At 40.2% G+C, this 20,882-nt stretch overlaps 2 protein-coding genes across 2 annotated transcripts; both read right to left on the reverse strand.

The window, feature by feature from the left end:
* wdr95 (WD40 repeat domain 95) lies at nucleotides 1-15,789 on the reverse strand (the record flags this gene model as incomplete). The annotated part of the gene is made up of 31 exons (XM_080772908.1): nucleotides 1-190; nucleotides 401-501; nucleotides 644-798; nucleotides 1,320-1,408; nucleotides 1,972-2,008; nucleotides 2,138-2,276; nucleotides 3,124-3,182; nucleotides 3,267-3,347; nucleotides 3,726-3,888; nucleotides 5,333-5,392; nucleotides 5,739-5,784; nucleotides 5,869-5,923; nucleotides 6,016-6,095; nucleotides 6,182-6,288; nucleotides 6,582-6,684; nucleotides 6,943-7,094; nucleotides 7,192-7,297; nucleotides 7,384-7,624; nucleotides 8,827-8,896; nucleotides 9,033-9,150; nucleotides 10,141-10,187; nucleotides 10,300-10,345; nucleotides 10,422-10,514; nucleotides 10,631-10,716; nucleotides 11,405-11,635; nucleotides 12,054-12,119; nucleotides 12,256-12,339; nucleotides 12,434-12,487; nucleotides 12,586-12,609; nucleotides 13,989-14,247; nucleotides 15,722-15,789. 31 exons carry the CDS (start codon nucleotides 15,787-15,789, stop codon nucleotides 1-3), a joined length of 3,210 nt encoding a protein of 1,069 aa, XP_080629034.1.
* A 1,266-nt stretch (nucleotides 15,790-17,055) lies between these two features.
* On the reverse strand, nucleotides 17,056-19,619 carry tex26 (testis expressed 26; the record flags this gene model as incomplete). The annotated part of the gene is made up of 6 exons (XM_080772909.1): nucleotides 17,056-17,110; nucleotides 18,037-18,190; nucleotides 18,650-18,794; nucleotides 19,030-19,192; nucleotides 19,444-19,525; nucleotides 19,607-19,619. The coding sequence occupies 6 exons, from the start codon at nucleotides 19,617-19,619 to the stop codon at nucleotides 17,056-17,058; spliced, it is 612 nt and encodes a 203-aa protein (XP_080629035.1).
* Nucleotides 19,620-20,882: the final 1,263 nt, after the last annotated feature.

The following is a 20,882-nucleotide window of genomic DNA, read 5'->3' on the forward strand; positions in this document are numbered from 1 at the left end:
TTAATTGTATTCATCAGATTCGAGTTGTACAACACTAGATATGAAGGGATCGATCCCAGCCAGGGAGAGATCGGGTCTTGTACAGGTAGTCGGTGCATCAACGATATCAAAATACTTCAGACTGTGATAAGCCTTTGGACCTCCATGATTTGGCGTCTTGTTGCTGTGCTTGAATATTTCGTGACGTAATCTGAAATGCAACAGAGGCCATAGTCTCTTTATAGTCAGATATTAATCTCCTCAGGCTCTCATGGCTGAGTCTGATGAATCACATTTTACAGTAATACCTTTCAACCTGGAATACCTATTTTGAGCATTTAATTGATAGAAACATTTTTCTAAATCCTGACCCCCCCCCCAAACGTGTTGAGAGCTTGTATATCTTGAGTGGTTGACTCACCGTTTTCCATGTTCTGGGTGAAAAACATTTTTGATCTCTTCCTCAATGTCAGTATCGGTGATGGATGATGGATGAAATCTGAGCTTGCTATGTGAATCTGACTGCAATCATGCCAAGAGAGGAACAACCCAGTCAAGTTTAACATGCAAAGCAGGGAAAGGGGAATATTCCCTGCACAATGACAATCTATTGTGATTTGTGAAGAAACAACAAAAAACTACTTAAAACGTCAACACGTCACACCACCTCTTGTTCAGCCTCAGAGTAACTTGTTTCTCCATTCAGAACGTCATGAACCGGCATACTGAGAGGATCAATCAAAATCTCATATGGAACAGCAGGATGCTTCCAGGAAGAACAGACATGGACGCTCCAGTCCTCAGATTGGCCAAATGTGCCTGTGGATGGAGACAGGACAGCATGTGTGGGTAATCTATTATTATTATTTATTTATTTTTGTTTTGTGGAAAAAACAGCACAGTATAGACAGCTATGTATACATAGGACACAAGTGCAATTCCCAGGATTTTCTTTTCACCCCTCATCCCCCCTCCAAGTGGCTCCATCTCCAATGTCTCTGTATAATCCTCTCTTTCTTCAGATGGACTACATATGACATCAAGTCCACACTTAACAGGGGCGGGTAATCTATTCTTAAGATTAATTTTATATGCATTGGCCAGTGCCCATATTCACCCTGAAGGAGAATGGTTTGCCATCCCTTGTGTATGAAGTTGGATGTGATTTCATGAAATAAAGAAACTCAAACTTTATTAAGAGAGTGCGGATATTCCCCTTTTTCCATTCATCTTCAAGAATCTGCACCCATCAGCTACAGAGACTCCATCACCTATAATGGTTTTGTTGACCTATTAATAATGTTAACAGCCGAAGTAATGACCAGAAAATATTTACACACCTATGAACTCTCCAGAGGCACTCCAGAGGCGTACAGTGCAGTCAGTGGATGAGGTGAGCACCACTTCATCATTGTCAACAATCTGCAGACTGCACCAAAATAAAAATAAAAAGACATATGGGAAAATCCATTTACAGTATGTCAAGTCATCCGAACTCACCCATGGTGTAGGGCTCCCTGACTCACTGGCAGATGCACCTCAGTCAGCATCTCACCTGTACTGATTTGACCCCTCTATATTTCAGATCATCCTACACATCCTGTACTATAGTGTGTTTTATTTGGCTACTGCCCTCGCAGCTGCAAGTGACACTGTGCCCTGCTACTATACCAGCCTCAGACGGATTTGATTCCACTCAGTATATATGTATCCATCAGGAGTTTGGAGCCAACTGCTCCCTGCATGGTGGAATATAATGTATGCTTATAAGGCATTATTCTATAATGTAGCAACTAGCAACACAGTCAACCAAAAATTAATACAGCAAAAGCAAATGGCAAAATGTATGATGGACGTTGGTTTTGCCTATGACATTTTACAGTGTAAATAAACAGTGCAGAATAATTTCTTCACTAGCCCTGAAACATGACTGTTGTACGAGCGTCATGTGAAGTTGTGAACCATGGCCAGTTTGGCCACTACTACACATACCCAGTGATTCTGCTGGTGTGGGCTCGCCAATAGTTTTCTGCAGAATAATTGAAAAAAGAAAGATGTGTTTCATTGATGTGGAACAGTGAACAATGTCAAAGAAGAGCTTGCTTTTGGTTCATATCTTATCACAGTACTGGTTATGGGAAGATACTGTGGAACCTACCTCTTTGTGGCCTTAGTTCTGTACCAAGAACAAATGCCACCATGTCATAAATATAGATGTACCCAACATGGTCAGCTGCATATAGTAATGTGTTGGCCTTTGTTGTTGCCAGTTTTGTTATCTGTTGTTGGAATCTAGACTGGAAAATAAATAAAAACAATAATTATTTCTTGCTTTTTTAATCCATTTCGGTTATACTTACTGAAGCTCTGCAACCTAGCACATCCTCTGCAAATAAACCTTGCATGCTATGTCCTAAAGATACATATATCTCAAATAAAAACTGAAGAAGGAATTATTATTTAATGATTGCAAATAAACAAAGTTGAGGTTACATTCATTTGGAAATACAACACAAGACTACTTTATAACATCTCTGAATGAATTGGGTATTTCTGGGTCATAGGCTTCGTCTCACCCCACCCTTTATCTTGATGTGAATACACCAGAAACGAAATGTTATGTAACAGGACTATTATAATTATTTAACCTCAAGTAGCAGGAGCAGACAGTTGTACGTTCTTTTTTACTCTAACATTTTACTTCATTAGCATTCAAAGCCCGGCCAGCAGGAATCAAAGACCTAACCTTAGAGTAAGCTGCATTCATTACCCACTGAACTATGAAGATATACTGTGTAGTATGAAGATATACTGTACACTATGAAGATATAGTGGTTTCCAAACGTTTTAGCTCTTGAGCCAAAAGAGAAATGAGATGTTTGCCCAGTACCCAAACTAGTGAAAATAGCAGATCTACAAGCTCACAACGTGGGGCGAAGCGAACCACAAATGGGTCCCGACCCACTGTTTGGGAAACACTGATGTACAGTATATGTTATCTCCGTGTGTGTCTGCAAGAAAGTTAATTGTTACCCAGCCAGCACCGTAAATAAATTAGGAGAGCAATCTGCAATATCTTTTGACTGCTGTGATGAATGTAAAAAAGTGTTCAATCCCTTAATTTAAATAGCTGAGATATCTTACTGCTTCAAAACTGCTGACAAATTTTCCTCCACCGAGCACATTCCAGAAATTGATGTAACCTTTAACAAAAGAAAAGTCATAATTATCCCTCTATCAGAAGCATGCATGCTGTAATTGATGCATAGGTTATTACTAGCCCTTACCGTTGATTCCCGAAGTCAGCAGGCCCGTGTGTGATGTAAGATTCTTCAGGAAGATGATGCTGGGAACACTTGTATTGAGTCCTGAATATCAGAGGCAAACATCATAGTAACTGTTGTTGCAAATGTGTATGAATTTTGATAGAGTAGCTTATTACCAGTTGTGGAGATATGCTGTGAATTAAACCATATAGTTTCACCAGTCATTTTATGTATATCCCCACTGAGCAATGGTCGGACATTAGACGTCCATCTAAAACCGGGCTATAACTGGTCTAAAACGTTTTTAAAATGTCTATAGCTGTTGAAACGACGTTGTTTCAACATCTAACCTAAGCCTATAGACCGCAAAAATGTTACTTTCTAGACCAGTTATATAACCCATTTCTAGACGGCCATTGATAGCCTGAAAAATGCTCATGCAGTGGGTCAGTATAATGTGTTGTTGAAATATGCACTCACCTTGAACATGTTGGTATTCAGGTGGAATGGGGCTCATAAATCGACACAGTATATGTCCAGATACCACGTTCCAAACGATGATCTCACCATCATAGCTGCTGGTGGCTAGAAGAGATGGAGGGCATTGGGCTATGCACAGGATGTCGTCCTTATGGCCTTTTTTCTGGAAACAAAAATTGATTGCACTGAGTAGCTGGAGAATAAAAGGTTATTAACAGGTTATCTAACACAATCATTTGGTAGTGCACCTGCCCCACCAAGACTCACAATCATAATCATAATCATATTCTGGTAGTCAGTCTTTGCGTCAGAGTCCTTTTGTGTGATTTTAGCTAGACCTAAAATTGTAATTTCTACCCTGGCAAGTGTATACAGTATGTACACTTGTACAGTATGTACATCTGGTGCCAACCTGTGTTCAGTCATATTAATCATAATGAAATGTGTTAATCTTAATGTCATCAAATACATAAATCAGACAAAACCTTATCTGACACTAATATTTTGCACAAATAGAAGAAAAGGAAAGCAATACACATTGGTCTCTTAATTGGCAAAATCTTTGGTTTTATTATATACACAATTCATATCTACTGTAACTGATGATGGAGGAAAAGACCTTCAGTGTGAAGCGAGCAAGCAAAATAAATAAATAAACAAACAATTCTAGTGCCACTATTGCATAATGTTAATGATTGTGAATGAAACACAATTGCTTGTGCGTAGTAGTAGCATGAAGTTCCTCCACTGAAAGATCCCATTCTCCACAGTAAACAGAGCAGGCAAATTTGGTGACATTTTGCCAAAGGTTACAGGAATCTATCAATAAACAGTTCATGCTGTATTCTGCGGCTAAACAAAGCGCGCTGTACAGATGAGCAAAAGCTAATTCCTAAGGTTATCGGTACACATAGGCCAAGAATCGTGCTGAAACCCATTAGTGAGAAACAAATTAAAGAAGTGCTATTGTTACTAATCAGAAGTGATCGCGTTTCCATCTAGTCCACTCTAATGTAATTTTCTGCTCTCTTGAAGGGCTACTTAGAGGTGGGCTTATCTGTCAACATTATGAGATGGATCAATGCAAGCGGTAGCGTGGCCCTTTCTATAGTAGATCAAGAACATGAGAGAGCTTTAATTTGTATGGTCTGTAGTGGGAATTGATCGACTGAAGCTGAATAGCATACAACCAAATAAGTAATTTTCTAATTGAAACTGTATTTGTCGAGGATAGTTCCAGACCTGTTTTATAACAGTGACAGGGATGGAGGTACCACAATTGAGATACTATACACATCAGAGGTAGCTAGCGGTACCTATTCAGAGAGAATATTTGGAAACTCCAGATAGATATTCTCACCTACTAAATTACCTGTATGTGTTTGTTATTTGACCACACAGTCAATTCACAAACGATTTCCATGGCTGTAATGATCTATAATGTATTCTCACCACAGGCAGCCATACAGTATGTGAGAAAGAGCAGAGATAATGACTGAATACATCACACTTCAAAAGATGAGAAGATAATATTTCAAAATCAATTCCTATTGTTAGTCATGAAATTCCTTCCATAAACATTATGGTAATTGGTACTCAGTGACTACCTGATTATCCTGCCATGCAGGCTGCGGCCTCTGGACATGATGGGGTACCTCTGGTGTGTCCTAACAAAGTTAGAGCAAAGTCCAAGTCAACAAACAATAGACATCAATTGTTTATTTTCGTATAAACCTTTTCATTTGCTTGTTTGACAATATGATTTCAAACGTGATAATAAACGATGAAGATCTTAATCAAACTATAACTCATAGAATTCAAGGATTTCCACTGCTTAACTACATACCTAAAACGTTTTGCTAAAGGGTAGGCCTACATTGTGCTAATGATAATGCATGGAGAGTGGGAGGCGGTCTAATTGAAAAATATATGGAATAGAACTGAAGATGTCCTCACATTATGTACAGTAAAATATGTTCTGCATGGTCCACAAATCTTTTATTATGTACTTACAGTGTAAATGTCAATCATCTGATCCCAGCCAACAGATATCACATAGCTTCAAAAGACGACAGGAACACAATTAATAAGAGTGACAGTTTCTAATGAGTCAGTAACTGACAGATACCCCATCATTACTTACGCATTCCTGTGGACTGTCAGATAGACGCAGTCACACACCTCATGACATTTACCATCTACAAGAAATATTGCAAGTTATAATAGAAATGGGGGATATGCAGGATTTCCATTACTTGCTGTATTGAGATAAAGACATTCAAATATCTACCTTTCTTTAGTATCTTTAGGCACTGTCCATTGTTGAAGTTCCAAACCTTCAGACAGCCATCTCTTCCTCCAGTGAAAAGTCTGTAAAAGGAGACAGCATCATCATAATGTAGAGGCTAAATAGAATGCATACACAGTTGATAACCTACACATCCCATGTACAATACCTCGTTCCTTTGAAGTCAAATGTCATGCATGTAATGGCAGACCGGCCGTGTGCACCACCAAACTCGAAAACCTGATGCCCGGTATTGAAATCCCAGACCTTTACCACCTAAGGCCAAACACTGTTTAGAATATAGTAGTGCACAATGATATTACTGTTGCAGACATAATGTAGTAGCTGAGTTATCAATTTTAGGTATTCTTTTAACATAGACTACATTCTTTCTTTTAAAATAACTTAAAGCCTATATCGTTGACACCAAAGCTCTTCTCTGAAAATACTGTAGCCATAAGCTCACAGAATGTTCCTCCCAGAATAGAGACAGAATAGGGTAGAAATGTTTTTTTTAAAGATCTTGTTGGTTATAAAAGTAAATTGCATGATACATTTGTTTTACTCACAGATCCTTCAGAGCAACTGACGACTTGACGAAAGGCTTTGCTAAAGCCACAACACATGACGGGCTCATTGTGTGAAACAATCACACGGCCATGGGCCCGTGGCCTTAAATCGAAGAGATAAGATAAAGTCAATAACAGGATCCACTTGAACATACTGTAATTTTAACTAATTTATATGAATCTGGAATTGTTTTTGATTAATTACAGTGCACTCAATTGCTTTTCAAGAGTTTGTGTCAGATTACATAGCCTTACATATTTCAAAAGTATTTACAGTATCTGAAATGTAAAGGTATTTACATTCTCTGAAATGTTAATTAACTATTAACTAATGCTATGGCCCATAAGACTAAAAACTAACCTTGTCTTAAGAGAGAGCAAAGCCATTGAGTCTGCTGCAATGTAAAGGGCTTTCATTGAGTGAGCATAGAAGGATGCAGATATGTCACCTCGAATCAGGCTGGCTTCCGGGTGTGCTGTAATCAAGCAACACTGATCTTGAATATGCCATATCTGAAAGAAGATTCAATAAAATGGCTACAAATTACAGTAATACGAATGTATTTCATACAGGATGCAATTAATGAGTGATGAATGACACCTGACCCACTTTAACAATGTTGTCCATGGAGATAGAAAAGATCTGATTGTCCTCTGAGGAAATACAGAGGTAGAATATGGGGGCAGAGTGGCCCTCCAAGAAGCCAGTTGGTTTCCTATGGAAACCCAACAACAACAATGTGAAATCAGACAGCCCAATATTTAAACTACTGTAAGAAGACTATATCTAAGAATTTCTCACCCAGGAACATAAGGGTTCCACAAGCGTATGAGTCTGTCCATGCCTCCAGTCACCAACAAGTTGTGTTTCTTGCAAAGGTCAAACGTCTTCACACCTTTGTAGATGGAGAAGACCGTCTGGTCACATGATGCCCGCGGTTGTGGAGTCCAGTCCGATTGGAGCTTCTTGGACTTGCCATCATGGTAGACTTCTTTGATCTCTTTCATTTCCTTCTCAATGTTAGTTGAAGGTAGGACACTACCTGGCAAGGGAAATGTTTTAATGTTAGTTGAAGGTAGGACACTACCTGGCAAGGGAAATGTTTTTCATTTTGAAGCCAGCATTTCCATTTGTTATATTAATTAATCATAAGCAAATGCCTGAATGCATATCAACACACGCACGCACGCACGCTGTGTGTGTGTGTGTGTGTGTGTGTGTGTGTGTGTGTGTGTGTGTGTGTGTGTGTGTGTGTGTGTGTGTGTGTGTGTGTGTATATGTGCGTGTGTGCCACTTCCATCCATCTCGTCATATTATATCCTACTGTACCTCGGCCGGATGTGGAGGTCAGATCCATTAGCAAGTGGTTCCACAGACATACAGTGATATTGTATTGCATGGTGTGGCAGAATGGAGGGCGAAGGGTGGCTAGGGGGTCTATTGAACCTACGTATTCTCAATAGAACCCACTGTTTGCTGCAGTTGAGTACAGACAAGAGTCTGTACACACACACACACACATTGGTAGACTTTAGATTACCCAACAAGCACGGTCAGGACCTTGACGAATTAGTGACGTCTCGATTGTGGCCAGATCAAGTGAAACCAAGATTGGTCAGATCTGACCCAGAATATCACCTGATTTCAACCAACTTAAAATGTATCCATGAGACGAACGTCCCTGGATGAATCAGAGAGTGTCCGATCGAGGCCAGATCAATTTAAGTCATATCATAACTAGTCAGATCTGGCCCAAAATAAGCAATATTATTTAATCTGGTGAAGACGTCCTGGAAATGACATAAAGATCATCCCCATATGGGCTGTGATCAGCTGGCCTAGTCCTGAACGTCACCAGAGTCACTGGAGAACTTCATCATAACATTATGGATGACTCATGATGGATGAGTCATAATGGTGCTTATTTATACGTAGTTGCACACTGTTGTCACGCAACGACAATAGCCGAGCTATAAAATCAAAACGCATCACAGCTTGATGCTTTGAGAGCTTGTAGATCTGCTATTTTCATTAAGAGACACAAACATGTACAAATAAGGTTTGAGTCTCCTTCTATGCACCTCAGATCAACACAGATCAGCAGCATTACTGCACCTTCCAGAAAATGGGACATGTAGTGTGTATGTATGTGATTTTTTTTAAAGAGCATTTGGATCTATATTTACATTTTTGATAATAAAAACACAAACCAAGACTAAAAGAATGAGCAGGACCAATAATTACCTATGACGAGAGCAGTCGCTTCATGATTTGAGGTAGAAACAATGGCACGAATGTTTTGGAAATACTTCACCTAAAATCAAAGTAGAATAGAAATATTGCATTGCCTTTTATTTTTTTATATATTCACGCTCATTTTAAGGTTACTGCCAGCACAACTTGAGGAAACGGTGGTCGGACTTGGATTGCTTGGAAATGTAAAATCTCACCTTAGTCACCCAGTCTCCATGAACCTTCCATCGGGTATAACTCACATTTGGAGAAAGCACTGCGTTGTCTATTGCTATGTTGGGCACATTTTCAATCTTTGGTAATTTCTTCCATATTCTAAAAAAAAAATTGTTGAAATATTATCATGTATGCAAGAGGAATGCAGTTCTAGAGTTTGTATCAACCACTATTGTACATTGTGGATGAAAAATATCTTCACAGTGAGACAAGGACATGATGCATTCATCAATATCTCTCCCAAAAAGCTTAACTTTGGTAATGCATGCAGTGACACTGACTGCAGACTGATCAGAAATTGGCAGCGATGTCTTTGGTTATGGGCGCTGCATAAAATTAACCACCTGTTTCTTAATTATTCTGATGGTGTCCATCATGAAAAGTCTAAGGAAACTAGGATTCATAAAGGCTGCTCAAGTAAGGCGGTTATGCTTGAAACCCACACCCATTGCCCAGTTGCCTTTTTAATATTTTTCCTTTGTTGTAGTTCCTCTCATGGTAAATGGTGCATTTATATAGTGCCTTTATCCAAGGCGCTTTACATAGATTGTGCATTACATTCTCCCATGACACACATTCATACACCGATGGCAGCGGAAACCATGCAAGGCACCAACCAGCACATCGGGGGCAATTAGGGGTTCAGTTTCTTGCTCAAGGACACTTCAACACTAACTCTGGGGGAGCTTCCAGTCTTCTTCATTATGATGAACATGATTTTATAATCATACGATAGGCTACTCAACTGCATGCTAAAAACACAAACAATTTGGGAAACAATTTAGAGATTGGATACTTTCTGGGGAAATGTGCGGTAATAATCACTATTTGACTTTAGCATACAGTTTGAGGGTCCAATGGAGTTAGCTGGTTTTGTCAGAATCACCTTTTAATACTTTTTATTGGTTTAATATGTTCTAACCAACATACGTAAAGGGTGTTCAATAGCATTGATTTATGCGGGGAGGCAATGACCAGAACATTTTAGTTAGCTGGTTTCTGCCTGACAGCGATGGAATGCTTGTTACCTTTTAATACACTTTTGATGCCTCATACTGCACAAATAAGAGACAAGTAATAATAAATTACCTCAATGTTTCTCCAACGCAGGAAATTAATATCACATTTATGCAGCCCTGGATCAGAAACAGAAACATTTATCTCACATAACACAATGAGATGGATGTAATCATTAATTGTGATCTGTCTGCTGAATTATGAATGTGGTCAACAAGAGGAACATTGTACCTGGGCATCACCATAGAGAATGCAACATTCATCAGGGCCAGTGTAACTGTAGAAACAGGATAGCATCAGATTTGTATGGAGGCAGATATTAACCTACAGTACACTGTCGGTGCAATACTTACCAGTAGTCTAATGTCAGAGGCACCGTGTCTAGGGCACTAATCTGGCAGTAAGCCTCCAGAGAGGAAAGCTCATAAAGTTGAATTTCTCTCTCCCTGCAAAGAGAGGATCATAGCTATAAACAAACCGCTGTCTATAATTATGGTGAATGTATTGATTCAATAATGTGGTTTGCATGATCAAATTTGGTCAGAATTTCTTTATGTATTACCCTGTTCCAATAATTAGCTTGTTGTAATGCATCATTGGAATAAAATCAGTTGCCCACTTTGGCTTCCGGTTTAGAGGTCTTTCATGCTGTGATAAAATAATAAAAAGTTACAGTGGGTGAGAGCAGGAGTGGACCTGGTGAGACGTAGGAGGGGCCCGGACAGGAGGCAACCCACAGAGCCTAGTCCCTCCACATACCAGAATTGTACCTCTCAGTCCCGGCACAGTAGTTCCGGAGTGGTTCCAACGGATTGTGCGGCCCTGTCTTTCCCTAGTGGGTCTGAACGAAAGGTACTGGGACGTAAGTCGGGACTTGATCACCCCGGCTGGGTCACCCGAGTGAGGGGTATGATGTTCGAGAGACCCGAAACCCCGATGACCTTGGGATACATCACTGAGGATACGTCCCAGTTGCATCCAGGCGATGTATTTTCCACCAACCTTTATTTTGTCAAATCTACTTTATTTGAAATGTATTTTCTCCTTCAACTATAGAAGTATACAAAATGAATACTAAACTAGTGCAAGTCAAACTAAAAGCTGTATTAGATGTATTAGATTAGGATTAAGGATTAAACAGGTCAATTTTAAATAATTACCTGTTGTTTTGACTGAATAGCAGAAATAATGCACATTTATCTATCCTGCCATTTTTCACAATTTCCTTGCATCATTGCACGAAGAAATAAAGAGCATCATGAATATAGAACAAAACATTGGGCATGCATGCAGCATGTCTACCAAAGTACGTAGATATACACAAGATGAAACATACAAACACGCTTTTGGTCCTCTTTACTTGAAGTTCAGGGTTCCAGTAGCAGACTGTCCCACCCTCTCGTACCGTTATGATGGTGCCATCCGGAGTGGAGTGTATTCTTACAATTGGATCTCCATGACACATGGTCTTAATGGTGGCTGGCAGAGATAATGCCACCTGCTTACTGCGTATGACAGACTCTTCCTTTTCTGTGTACTCCAGCTGCATGTATGTGCAGAACTCATCCTACATCATAACGAAGAAGAAATTTAAATTCAAGCTCCAAACCCCTGCATTATAATGCAGCCAATCCAGCCATTGTTTTGAGGATATAAAATGTATCCACAAATTATGTCATGAGCTACGGTAAATAAATACAAAAAGAGTAAGTTGGGAGCAAAGAATAAAGAAATAGAAAAGGATGACACTTCCACAAAACTCCCTGTGCACTGAAAGTAAAAGTAATTTAGCTTGTTTAACTTGACCTTGATCGGTACCGGGCCCGGGCACAACCTTAAAACTGAATTAGTTCAAGTAATCCACTTTCATTTTATTAGGATTCTTCATTTTCACTTGTAGAATCTGCAATTACAAGTAATTTGGAAACTGCCAAATGAAAGTAATCTATATGTCATACAGAAGATATTAATGAATTTCATCTCACCCATGCAATCATTCCCTGGCTTGAATAATCAATCTTCATGAATAACTCTTGAATATGTGCATTGCTCTGTGAAATCCAAAAATGAACACTTTAAATAAGATGATTATTATTCAAACTGAAATTTTGTAAAGATACACAAGTGAGTGAAAGAGAGACAAAAAGAGAGCAAGGCAGGGGTTCATATATATTAATTCCTTCTTACCAAATTTTGCAACCCCAAACACTTCTTCACTATTAGTCCAAAATGTGTCTCATCAAGGGTTTTCAAGCCACCCTTTTCAAATTCCTCCGTGAAGGGAAACACAATAACTTAGCAGCGTATACTCCATGAAATACATACAGTATATTGTGTCAAATATTTGAAACTGTATATTATGTACCTCAAATGCCAATTTCATTTTCTGTAGGTTGTCCAGGGATACCCTCTGGTCGATCTTAATGGGGGGAGAGGATGAATACACACTGCGTGAGAATGACGAGCTTGATAGACAAAATTGCTCCTATTTTTGCAGTCCATTACAAGTTCACTTACCAGCCAGTTAATACATTCTGAATGCTAAGAAATACAACACAAGGTTAGAGAGAGGTGATTAAGAATGGACTCCAACAATGCCCTCCACATGGCTGTATGCCACCTAACCAACCATTGAAAAAAAAATCTGATTTGATAGCCAATAGCTGTGAGGATGAAAGGACCCCCATGGAAGTGTCCATGAGAAGTGCACACAAGGGCAGACAACATGCCATGCTCTATCTGTTAATGGTCTCTCTTCAACTTGACATAGTTTCCTAGCAACAGCCTTTTCATCCATGAAGACGCTTTGATCTCTCACTAATAAATAGCAGGGATAAACAGCCTAATCCTTCCAGGATGCAACTGGAGTCATGGTTTTCCCTTGATATCTCATGCATTGTTGAGATAATTGCTTAATCAGTGTACGTGTTAATAACCTGAAAGTGGTAATATAACCCCAAGCTTCCAAATCCTCTTTAAACCCTCAGTGTTCATTTTACTCTGAGTTTAAGACTTTACCATTAAGGACCCATTTACATTTATTTATAGGTCCTTTTTTATGCTTAGAATCAGATTAACAATGACGAAAAAGGAAAGGAAAGGTACTATGTTTACCCAGGGTAACTGGACTAAGCTCAATAACTTGTTTACAGCCAGGCCCTGCTCATAGACATTTCATGGTAGAGGTTCAATGCCTTGTCCAAGGGCACTTCAGCGGTGGTAATTTTAACATGCCAGTCCGGGGATACGAACTAGCAACCTTCCGATATCAAGACTGCTCCGCAAACTGTTTGGCCACCGCTGCCACGATTTTATTGTGTGCCTAATCCATTGCAGAAAATGTCTAAATTGATTAACCAAGGTAATGATTAACATTGACAGTTGCAACCAAATGCCTAAAGTTCAACATACATTATGTGCACTACCCTCCTGTGTCATTCCTGTCTATTTAAAAGCTGTAATTTGTAACTGTAAGGAGATGGCACAGTAATTGTTTTCATTTTAAATGAAACATATGGCCTGGCCTGTCTGGATGTTTAGTGCACCAGCCAGGTAAAGAGTAAATTGAATATTTTTGCTTGATTTCACTATGGCTCTGCTTGAGATGAGTGTCAATTGTAGTGTAAATGATGATCTGAGTCAATAAAATGGTATGCCTATTGTCTAACAAGGTCAGACTACATGTAACACGTGACTCTAGTGACACCTTGAGGTGAAAACAAGCAGTTAAACAAAAGTTACAAGGCAATACATTCACAATAAACATTACATTAAACATGACATTAGGCTACTACTACATACACAATACAAAGAGATGGCATGCAGAATACTAATCACTAAGGAGATGTGTTAGTTGAAATTGAAACAGGTTGAATTGACATTATGCTTTCTTACAGGGGCAGATTTCTTTCCAACGGTACCTTAAGGTTGCGTAGGTTGGGAGATGGATTAGCACTGTGGTGTCGTCTTGTATTATGAGCTTTATCACCAAGAGTGACAGAATGTCGTTGTCTGTCCAGGTTCAACAATTCTCGCTCCAACCATTCAGGTGGATGTTTGCCAGCTTCAGAGTTGCTTGCTGCCAGGAACTCATTGCTGACTATCTCCCCCCAACACTCAGGACCAGAAGCACTTCCACTCCTCTCACCCTTGCTCCGAGTCCGCAGCTCAGACAGGATGCTATGGAATTAGAAAATGTCTTACTCATTTAGACAAATCATGCTGTCTACACTGGGTTCAAATGAAATAGTTATTATTGTTGCATTTAGATTATGGTCTATAATAAAACAGTCCTATTTTTACATAGACAAATAGCATTTGGATCTATGTAATCTCATTCGAGAAAGTGTGTCCTTTTGACACCGTGAACCACTCCATACTGGTTAACAAGCTAAAAGCAATTGGTTTTGATAGCACATCAGTGAGCTGGATGCAATCCTACCTGGAGGGGAGAGAACAGATGGTGGATGAATGGAACACTGTCTCCCACTGACACTCCCAGTGAGCTGTGGCATTCCACAAGGAAGCATACTAGGAGTCTAGGACCTTTACTGTTCCTAATATACTGTATGTAAACGACATGACATCATCTTGTGACTGCAATTTGTTCCTGTTCGCAGATGACTCAGCACTGCTGGTCTTGGACAGGAAAAAGGTTGAAAAGGCCCTCAGCTCTGAACTTTGTAGAATCTGCACCTGGCTCGCTGAAACTATCTTTACACCTGGGAAAAACTGAATCCATTCTATTTGGATCAAATAGTAATCTCAGCAAGGCAGATGGCTTCTTGGTTAGAGTGGGTGACAATATTATCACATGAAAAGATGAAATTACCTACCTAGCTAGGTTCCATCCTGGAGGCAAATCTTTCCGGTGATAAAATGGCCACCAACGTAATCAAAAAGGTCAACCAAAGAGCAAGATTGCTATACAGGATCTCCCCACTGGTCAACAAAAACACCTTGAAGACCCTAACAGGAGCCCTCGTACAAGGTTTCTTCGACTACGCTTACACCTCCTGGTACCACACCCACAACACCAGAGGGAGTGCAACAAACCATGTTCAACCCAGATTCGGCACAAACAAGGGACTAAATTAATTTCGCTCCTATGCCACCAAAATGTGGAACGCCCTACCAACAGTCATTAAGACATGCGAATCCCTTGACTCCTTCAAAACTGCTCTCAAAGGGCACCTACGGACGGCTGCAATTTGAAACTGGCCGCCGTAAAATCTGAATCCCCCAATCAATCAATCAATCAATCAATCAATCAAAATACAATACTTTGCTATGTGATTATCATGATTATATTGAGTTACATATAACCAGACTTCCAATGTTGCATAGCAACTAACTAGTCAGTGTTGCCACTGAAGGCAACTCAACATTGCCTTGGCAACAGTAAACATTCTCTGAGTGATAAGGATGTTCTCTTGTGGATAGACTTATGGCAGATACTGTACACAAAAACAAACATCTCAAACTAAATCAGCTTGACATCACACCCTGTATAGAAGATTAAAGTTACTAGTCTGTAAATTCACTTAAATAAATAAATATATATATTAAAAAGGAGATTCAACTTCAACTCTGAAAAGCAAAAAATTTAATCTACAGTTGTTGGGTATAGGTGTAAAGTAAAGCAGCAGCGTACCTGGGAACATGAAGAGTTTCTATTTTCCCTGAGGCTGAGGAAGGGCGAACTTTGTCCCCCAATGACATCTCTGTTCATTTTCTGTGTGCTTCTACCTACACAGATGAGATGAAGCTAAGAGCAACTCCTCAGACCTTGACCTGTCAGGAGTGATATTAGGCTACCTGACACTGATACTAATGTTACACCTGGGCAAGAAGGGTGGCTCTCTGGTAACTAAGAGACACATGTACAACAGCTCAATCTATAAAACAAAGAGAGATTTTTGAATTTCAAATTAAAAAAGAAAGAAAAAAAAGAAAGAAAAAAGTATGCACGCACGCGCGCGCGCACACACACACACACACACACACACCCACACACACACACACACACACACACACACACACACACACACACACACAGTCTTCCCCCACCCACCAAAAAAGGGAGAAAAAAAAGAAAATACAAAAAAAAAAAAATTATTAGTAATAGACTAGACTAGATTTTATATAGTTTGTACAGTAACCGTATCATATTTTTAAAAGATAATGCTGGATAGTCATGCATTGTTTATTTTCATTTGTTTCACACTTGAGTAAAGCGATTATGCATAATGTAATATGTTACACAAATGTTGACAAAATGTTTCAACGATAGACAAAAATGAAACATAAAATATAAAATACATAAAATACCAACACAGGTTGGCTTTGCATTCTTTTTTTATGATTAACACTTTGAGTTTTAACGGCTTGCCTTCTTCAGGCTATAGTGAAACAATGAATTATAGGTTACTCTTTCTATTGTTTCATTACAACCTGAAGAAGGCACAAGCTGACTGACAGGCTGACACACAGTGTATTTTAATGTTTCAAGCACATTAAATTAAACGTCTTTTACTTATCAAACCTACCTTGAGTATCTGAATGTGTTGTGCCCTTTTAATCAAAATGTTTCCTTTCTCTTGAATATTATTCCCTTTCATGAGCACCGGTGGTTTGAGGGATAGCTAGCCCTACTTAGCCTCGCGTAGCGGACGCCGGTGTAACACCCAGGAAAATCAATCAATTCCTGCGTGAAAGTCCAACATCTTAACCACTAGACCAAAGGGATATGGACTGGGGGAGATATTAGACTTTTGAGGCCATCAGGCAGAGGCTGTGAGCCACTCTGCTACACTTACCCCCCTTTTGACCTCCTCCCACGGGGAAACCCGATCCGGGTCACGGCACCAATGTAACACCCGGGATTCGAACTCGGGTCTCCCACGTGAAAGTCCAACATCTTAACCACTTGACTAGACCAAAGGGATATCCCTATGGACTGGGGGAGATATTAGACTTTTGAGGCCATCAGGCAGAGGCTGTGAGCCACTCGGCTACACCGGCACTAATATCAATGAATCGCCTGGGGCAATATACATTGCAAAGGCAGATGAAGACTGGCTATGCGAGGCTAGGCACTACTAGTATCACTCCTGTAACTTCTCTATTCAGAAATAAAATCACACCTGTGTGAAGTGAGTGGTGCAACTCCGTGTGGGGGTCCCCGGAAAATCCAGACCCCTAGGAACGCGCCCAGGGGGCCGCCCTGCGTCTGAAATGGTTGAGATATGACAGAGTTACCGTGTGGGGGTCCCCAGGGGGTCCCTCTACTATACTATACTGTGTGTGTGTGTGTGTGTGTGTGTGTGTGTGTGTGTGTGTGTGTGTGTGTGTGTGTGTGTGTGTGTGTGTGTTAGACTGCGCAACAGTCACTTGGTTGTGAAATCCAGCCAAAAGCTATTTTCAGGGACAGCCGGACCCAGGGACCCAGACAGGGACACACATAACTGTCTATAGGAGTGGTTGCACCACTCAAATAGAGGTGGATAGTGTTCACTGTATAAAGTGGGAGCAGAAATTAAACTAATTTTGCATGATACATTTAGCACCATCTGGTGGGCAAAAATGCAAACAGTGTGATATACACAGCCAGGTTAGGTAGACAGCATATCAGTAGCTTCAGTTCACATGGCTCCCCTCATCTAATGACACACAAAAAGGGTTTCTGATGCGATGCTACATTGACTGCTCATTGAGGACTTGATATCTACTATGGTAGGTATGGGGTATAGGAGGAAGAGTCTTTAATTTCTCCCCATCGTTTACATGAGCAGCTCTGCTCAAATGTGCGTGTACAAGCTCTTTGCCTGCAAAGTCAAACACATCAATAAGCACGCCATTAAAAAGGTCCAACAGGAATCAACAGTTAGTAAACAAACATCATAAAGCGGTCAGTGTTCACCAGTTCAAAGTATTAGATACTGACCCTTTTCAGGTAAAGTTCTGCACAATTGCTGCAGGCTCTGGGGCTGCAGAGACTCAAGCACAGATGTGACATGATTTACATCTGAGGTTTTCTTTCCAAAGAACATGTCATAGGTAGTAGTCATGTCCAACCTTTTGACACGCTGATTGCAAATGTTACTTTGAAGACCACTGGGTACTGTAGAGGAAATAGAGGAAATAAATTCAGTATTCATGAAATGTAATGAGTTTTATGGTTCACATACAATGCTTTTATAGTTTTCACTTTACAGTACCACATGGGTTGCAATTAGACCCATATCGGGTCTTGTTGCCTTGCATTTCAGGTATTTTCTCCGGTTGGCGGTAACTGTGTCTCATCTCTGTGTCTGTGAACATTTGAGGCCCTTGATGCCGGCTATGTGAAGGTGCAAGCCGTCCTTCGGTATTGTGAATGTGATAAAACCCTGTAAAACATATTCCAAAACAAAGTTGTGAATGTCATTACTTAACGACATTACCACTTAACCACAAAATATTTCAGAATTGCCAAAAATTAGGATGTCAGCCAGCCGCCATGGTTATAAAGAGGTGCCATACCAGAGATTTGACACATTTCCTTTGAGTCTGGCACATAATTCAACAGATTTCTTCTTACCTTGGGGTATTCCCAGGAAGTCTGTCTTGTAGGTGGAGCAGTACTGTGCTGTCAGAGCCTTTTGGATCTCCTCCTCAATTGGTAGAGCCCTTCTATCTGCATTGCTTCTTATGGAGCTCCTAGGCAATCTCCACACTATGAAAGACTTAAGAAAAATAGGCTGAATCGTGACTTGGTCATTTGCTATACTGTGAATGTTAAATCACACAGGTTCCTGAACTTCTTAATTTCAATGACCCCAATGTAACTCCAACCAGAGGTAAAGGTCCATCGAGAACTCCCCCAAAGAATCCTGAGGGTCCCTGGACCCCACTTTGAAAACCACAAATATATATATAAAATAATAATGACAATAATACAAATAATAAATAAATACCAACCTCACTTGGATGTGGGTTGTTTCTCCTTTGTCCTGAAGCTGATCCTGTTCGAATGCATTCAGGTTTAGAAGTCAGCTTCCAGCAAAAATCCTCATTGTATGCAGTTGAACCCACAGGTCCAGATAGTGAATAAGAGTTTCTATATGCCTGTGATGTTGCATGTCTAACACACACACACACACACACACACATGCGTGCGCGCACGCACACAGCCACGCACGCAGCCACACACCCACCCACCCACACACGCACGCGCGTACACACACACACACACACACACACACGCACACACACACACACACACACACACACACACACACACACACACACACACACACACACACAGATTTTAGATGATGAGTTCTAAACTCAGTCAGAAACACCCTATATTCTATTGCAGTAGTATTTACAAACCGTAGACCCTCTGTTGTTGAGTTTGGCCGGTAGATGAAGTCCCTCTTCTGAGATGTTTCATATGGGTCCCACGGTTTCTCATCTACAAAAGAAACAATTACTTTCTTCTTACAAATGGACGAGTTAAAATTGAGTGCTATGTGGCATGGCGTTTTAACATTACCTCTGGCTGCCATGGAGCTTCAATTACTTGCAACAGATTTAACTGAAACCATTCCAATTTGTGTTTTGTTCACAAAAAAGATCCCAACGAGATTGCCTAACAATAAGTCTACACTCTACAGTGCATAAAACACAAGAACTGAAATTGACAGCTGTGACAGTCCATACGACTAGTGAATTTGTCTTTTACTGAGCATAAAGCACAACATATACACCACATGCAGAAGCAGAAATGAATGGTGAGATTATATGGGCAATAGGCCACACGTTGTTATGGAAACTTACAACAGTTCCACATCACGTGAACACTCTGCAGGGGGGTTTACATGCAAAATTAAGTGATAGCACATACCGGTACGTGGCTGCTACACACTTAGAAAGTTACATGCAATGTTTCTAATCGAATCAGTTTCTAATGCACTAAAATAAAAATAAATTGTGCAACTTTTAGTGTGAAAGAATAGATGCAATGTCTGCCATAGCCCCATATGGATTTGACTTCGGTCCCTGCCTATGCTCATTCTGTATCTCTGAGATGATCATCTACAGTAGGTAGGATCTACACTACAGAATGAGCTATAGGGACTGAAGTCACATATGGGACAATGGCCTATAATAATAATCACTGACGGCTGCATTGATTGAAATATGTATTAACAGTTTGCAGAATTAGAGTACATTTCAAGAACAACTCAACTCAATACAAAGACTGTTAACTGAGTGGACGACCCAATAAAGCATTACACTTGTTTACAAGAGGGTCCACCTTGTTCAAATCATCAAAACATTTAGAGACGTACAAATAGACACTTCTATATAGCCAAAAAGAACAGAACAGGAATTCATCATAAAGGAGGTAAAAAAGGGACCAGTTTCGAATTGCAGCCGTCCGTAGGTGCCCTTTGAGAGCAGTTTTGAAGGAGTCAAGGGATTCACATGTCTTAATGACTGGCAGTGGTAACCACATTTTGGTGGCATAGGAGCGAAAATAATTTAGTCCCTTGTTTTGCCGAATCTGGGTTGCACATGGTTTGTTGCACTCCCTCTGGTGTTGTGGGTGTGGACTTCGTCGAAACATGGGTATCTTGGTGGTGTATCGAATCTTGTGGACCAGACCCATTGCAAGATGCTGTACTCTGTCATCGACCCTAAGCCATTCCAGCCTGTCAAAGTGGGCAGGGGTGAGTTGGGCTCGCGGGGGTGAGGCCAAAGGGAGAGTGACCAGTTTGTGTCTGGAGCCTTTTAAGGGCCTTTTTAAGGGCCTTTGAGGTGCATGC

The sequence above is a fragment of the Protomyctophum bolini genome (genome assembly GCF_963924005.1).
Source record: "Protomyctophum bolini genome assembly, chromosome: 9".
Classification (NCBI taxonomy): domain Eukaryota; kingdom Metazoa; phylum Chordata; class Actinopteri; order Myctophiformes; family Myctophidae; genus Protomyctophum; species Protomyctophum bolini.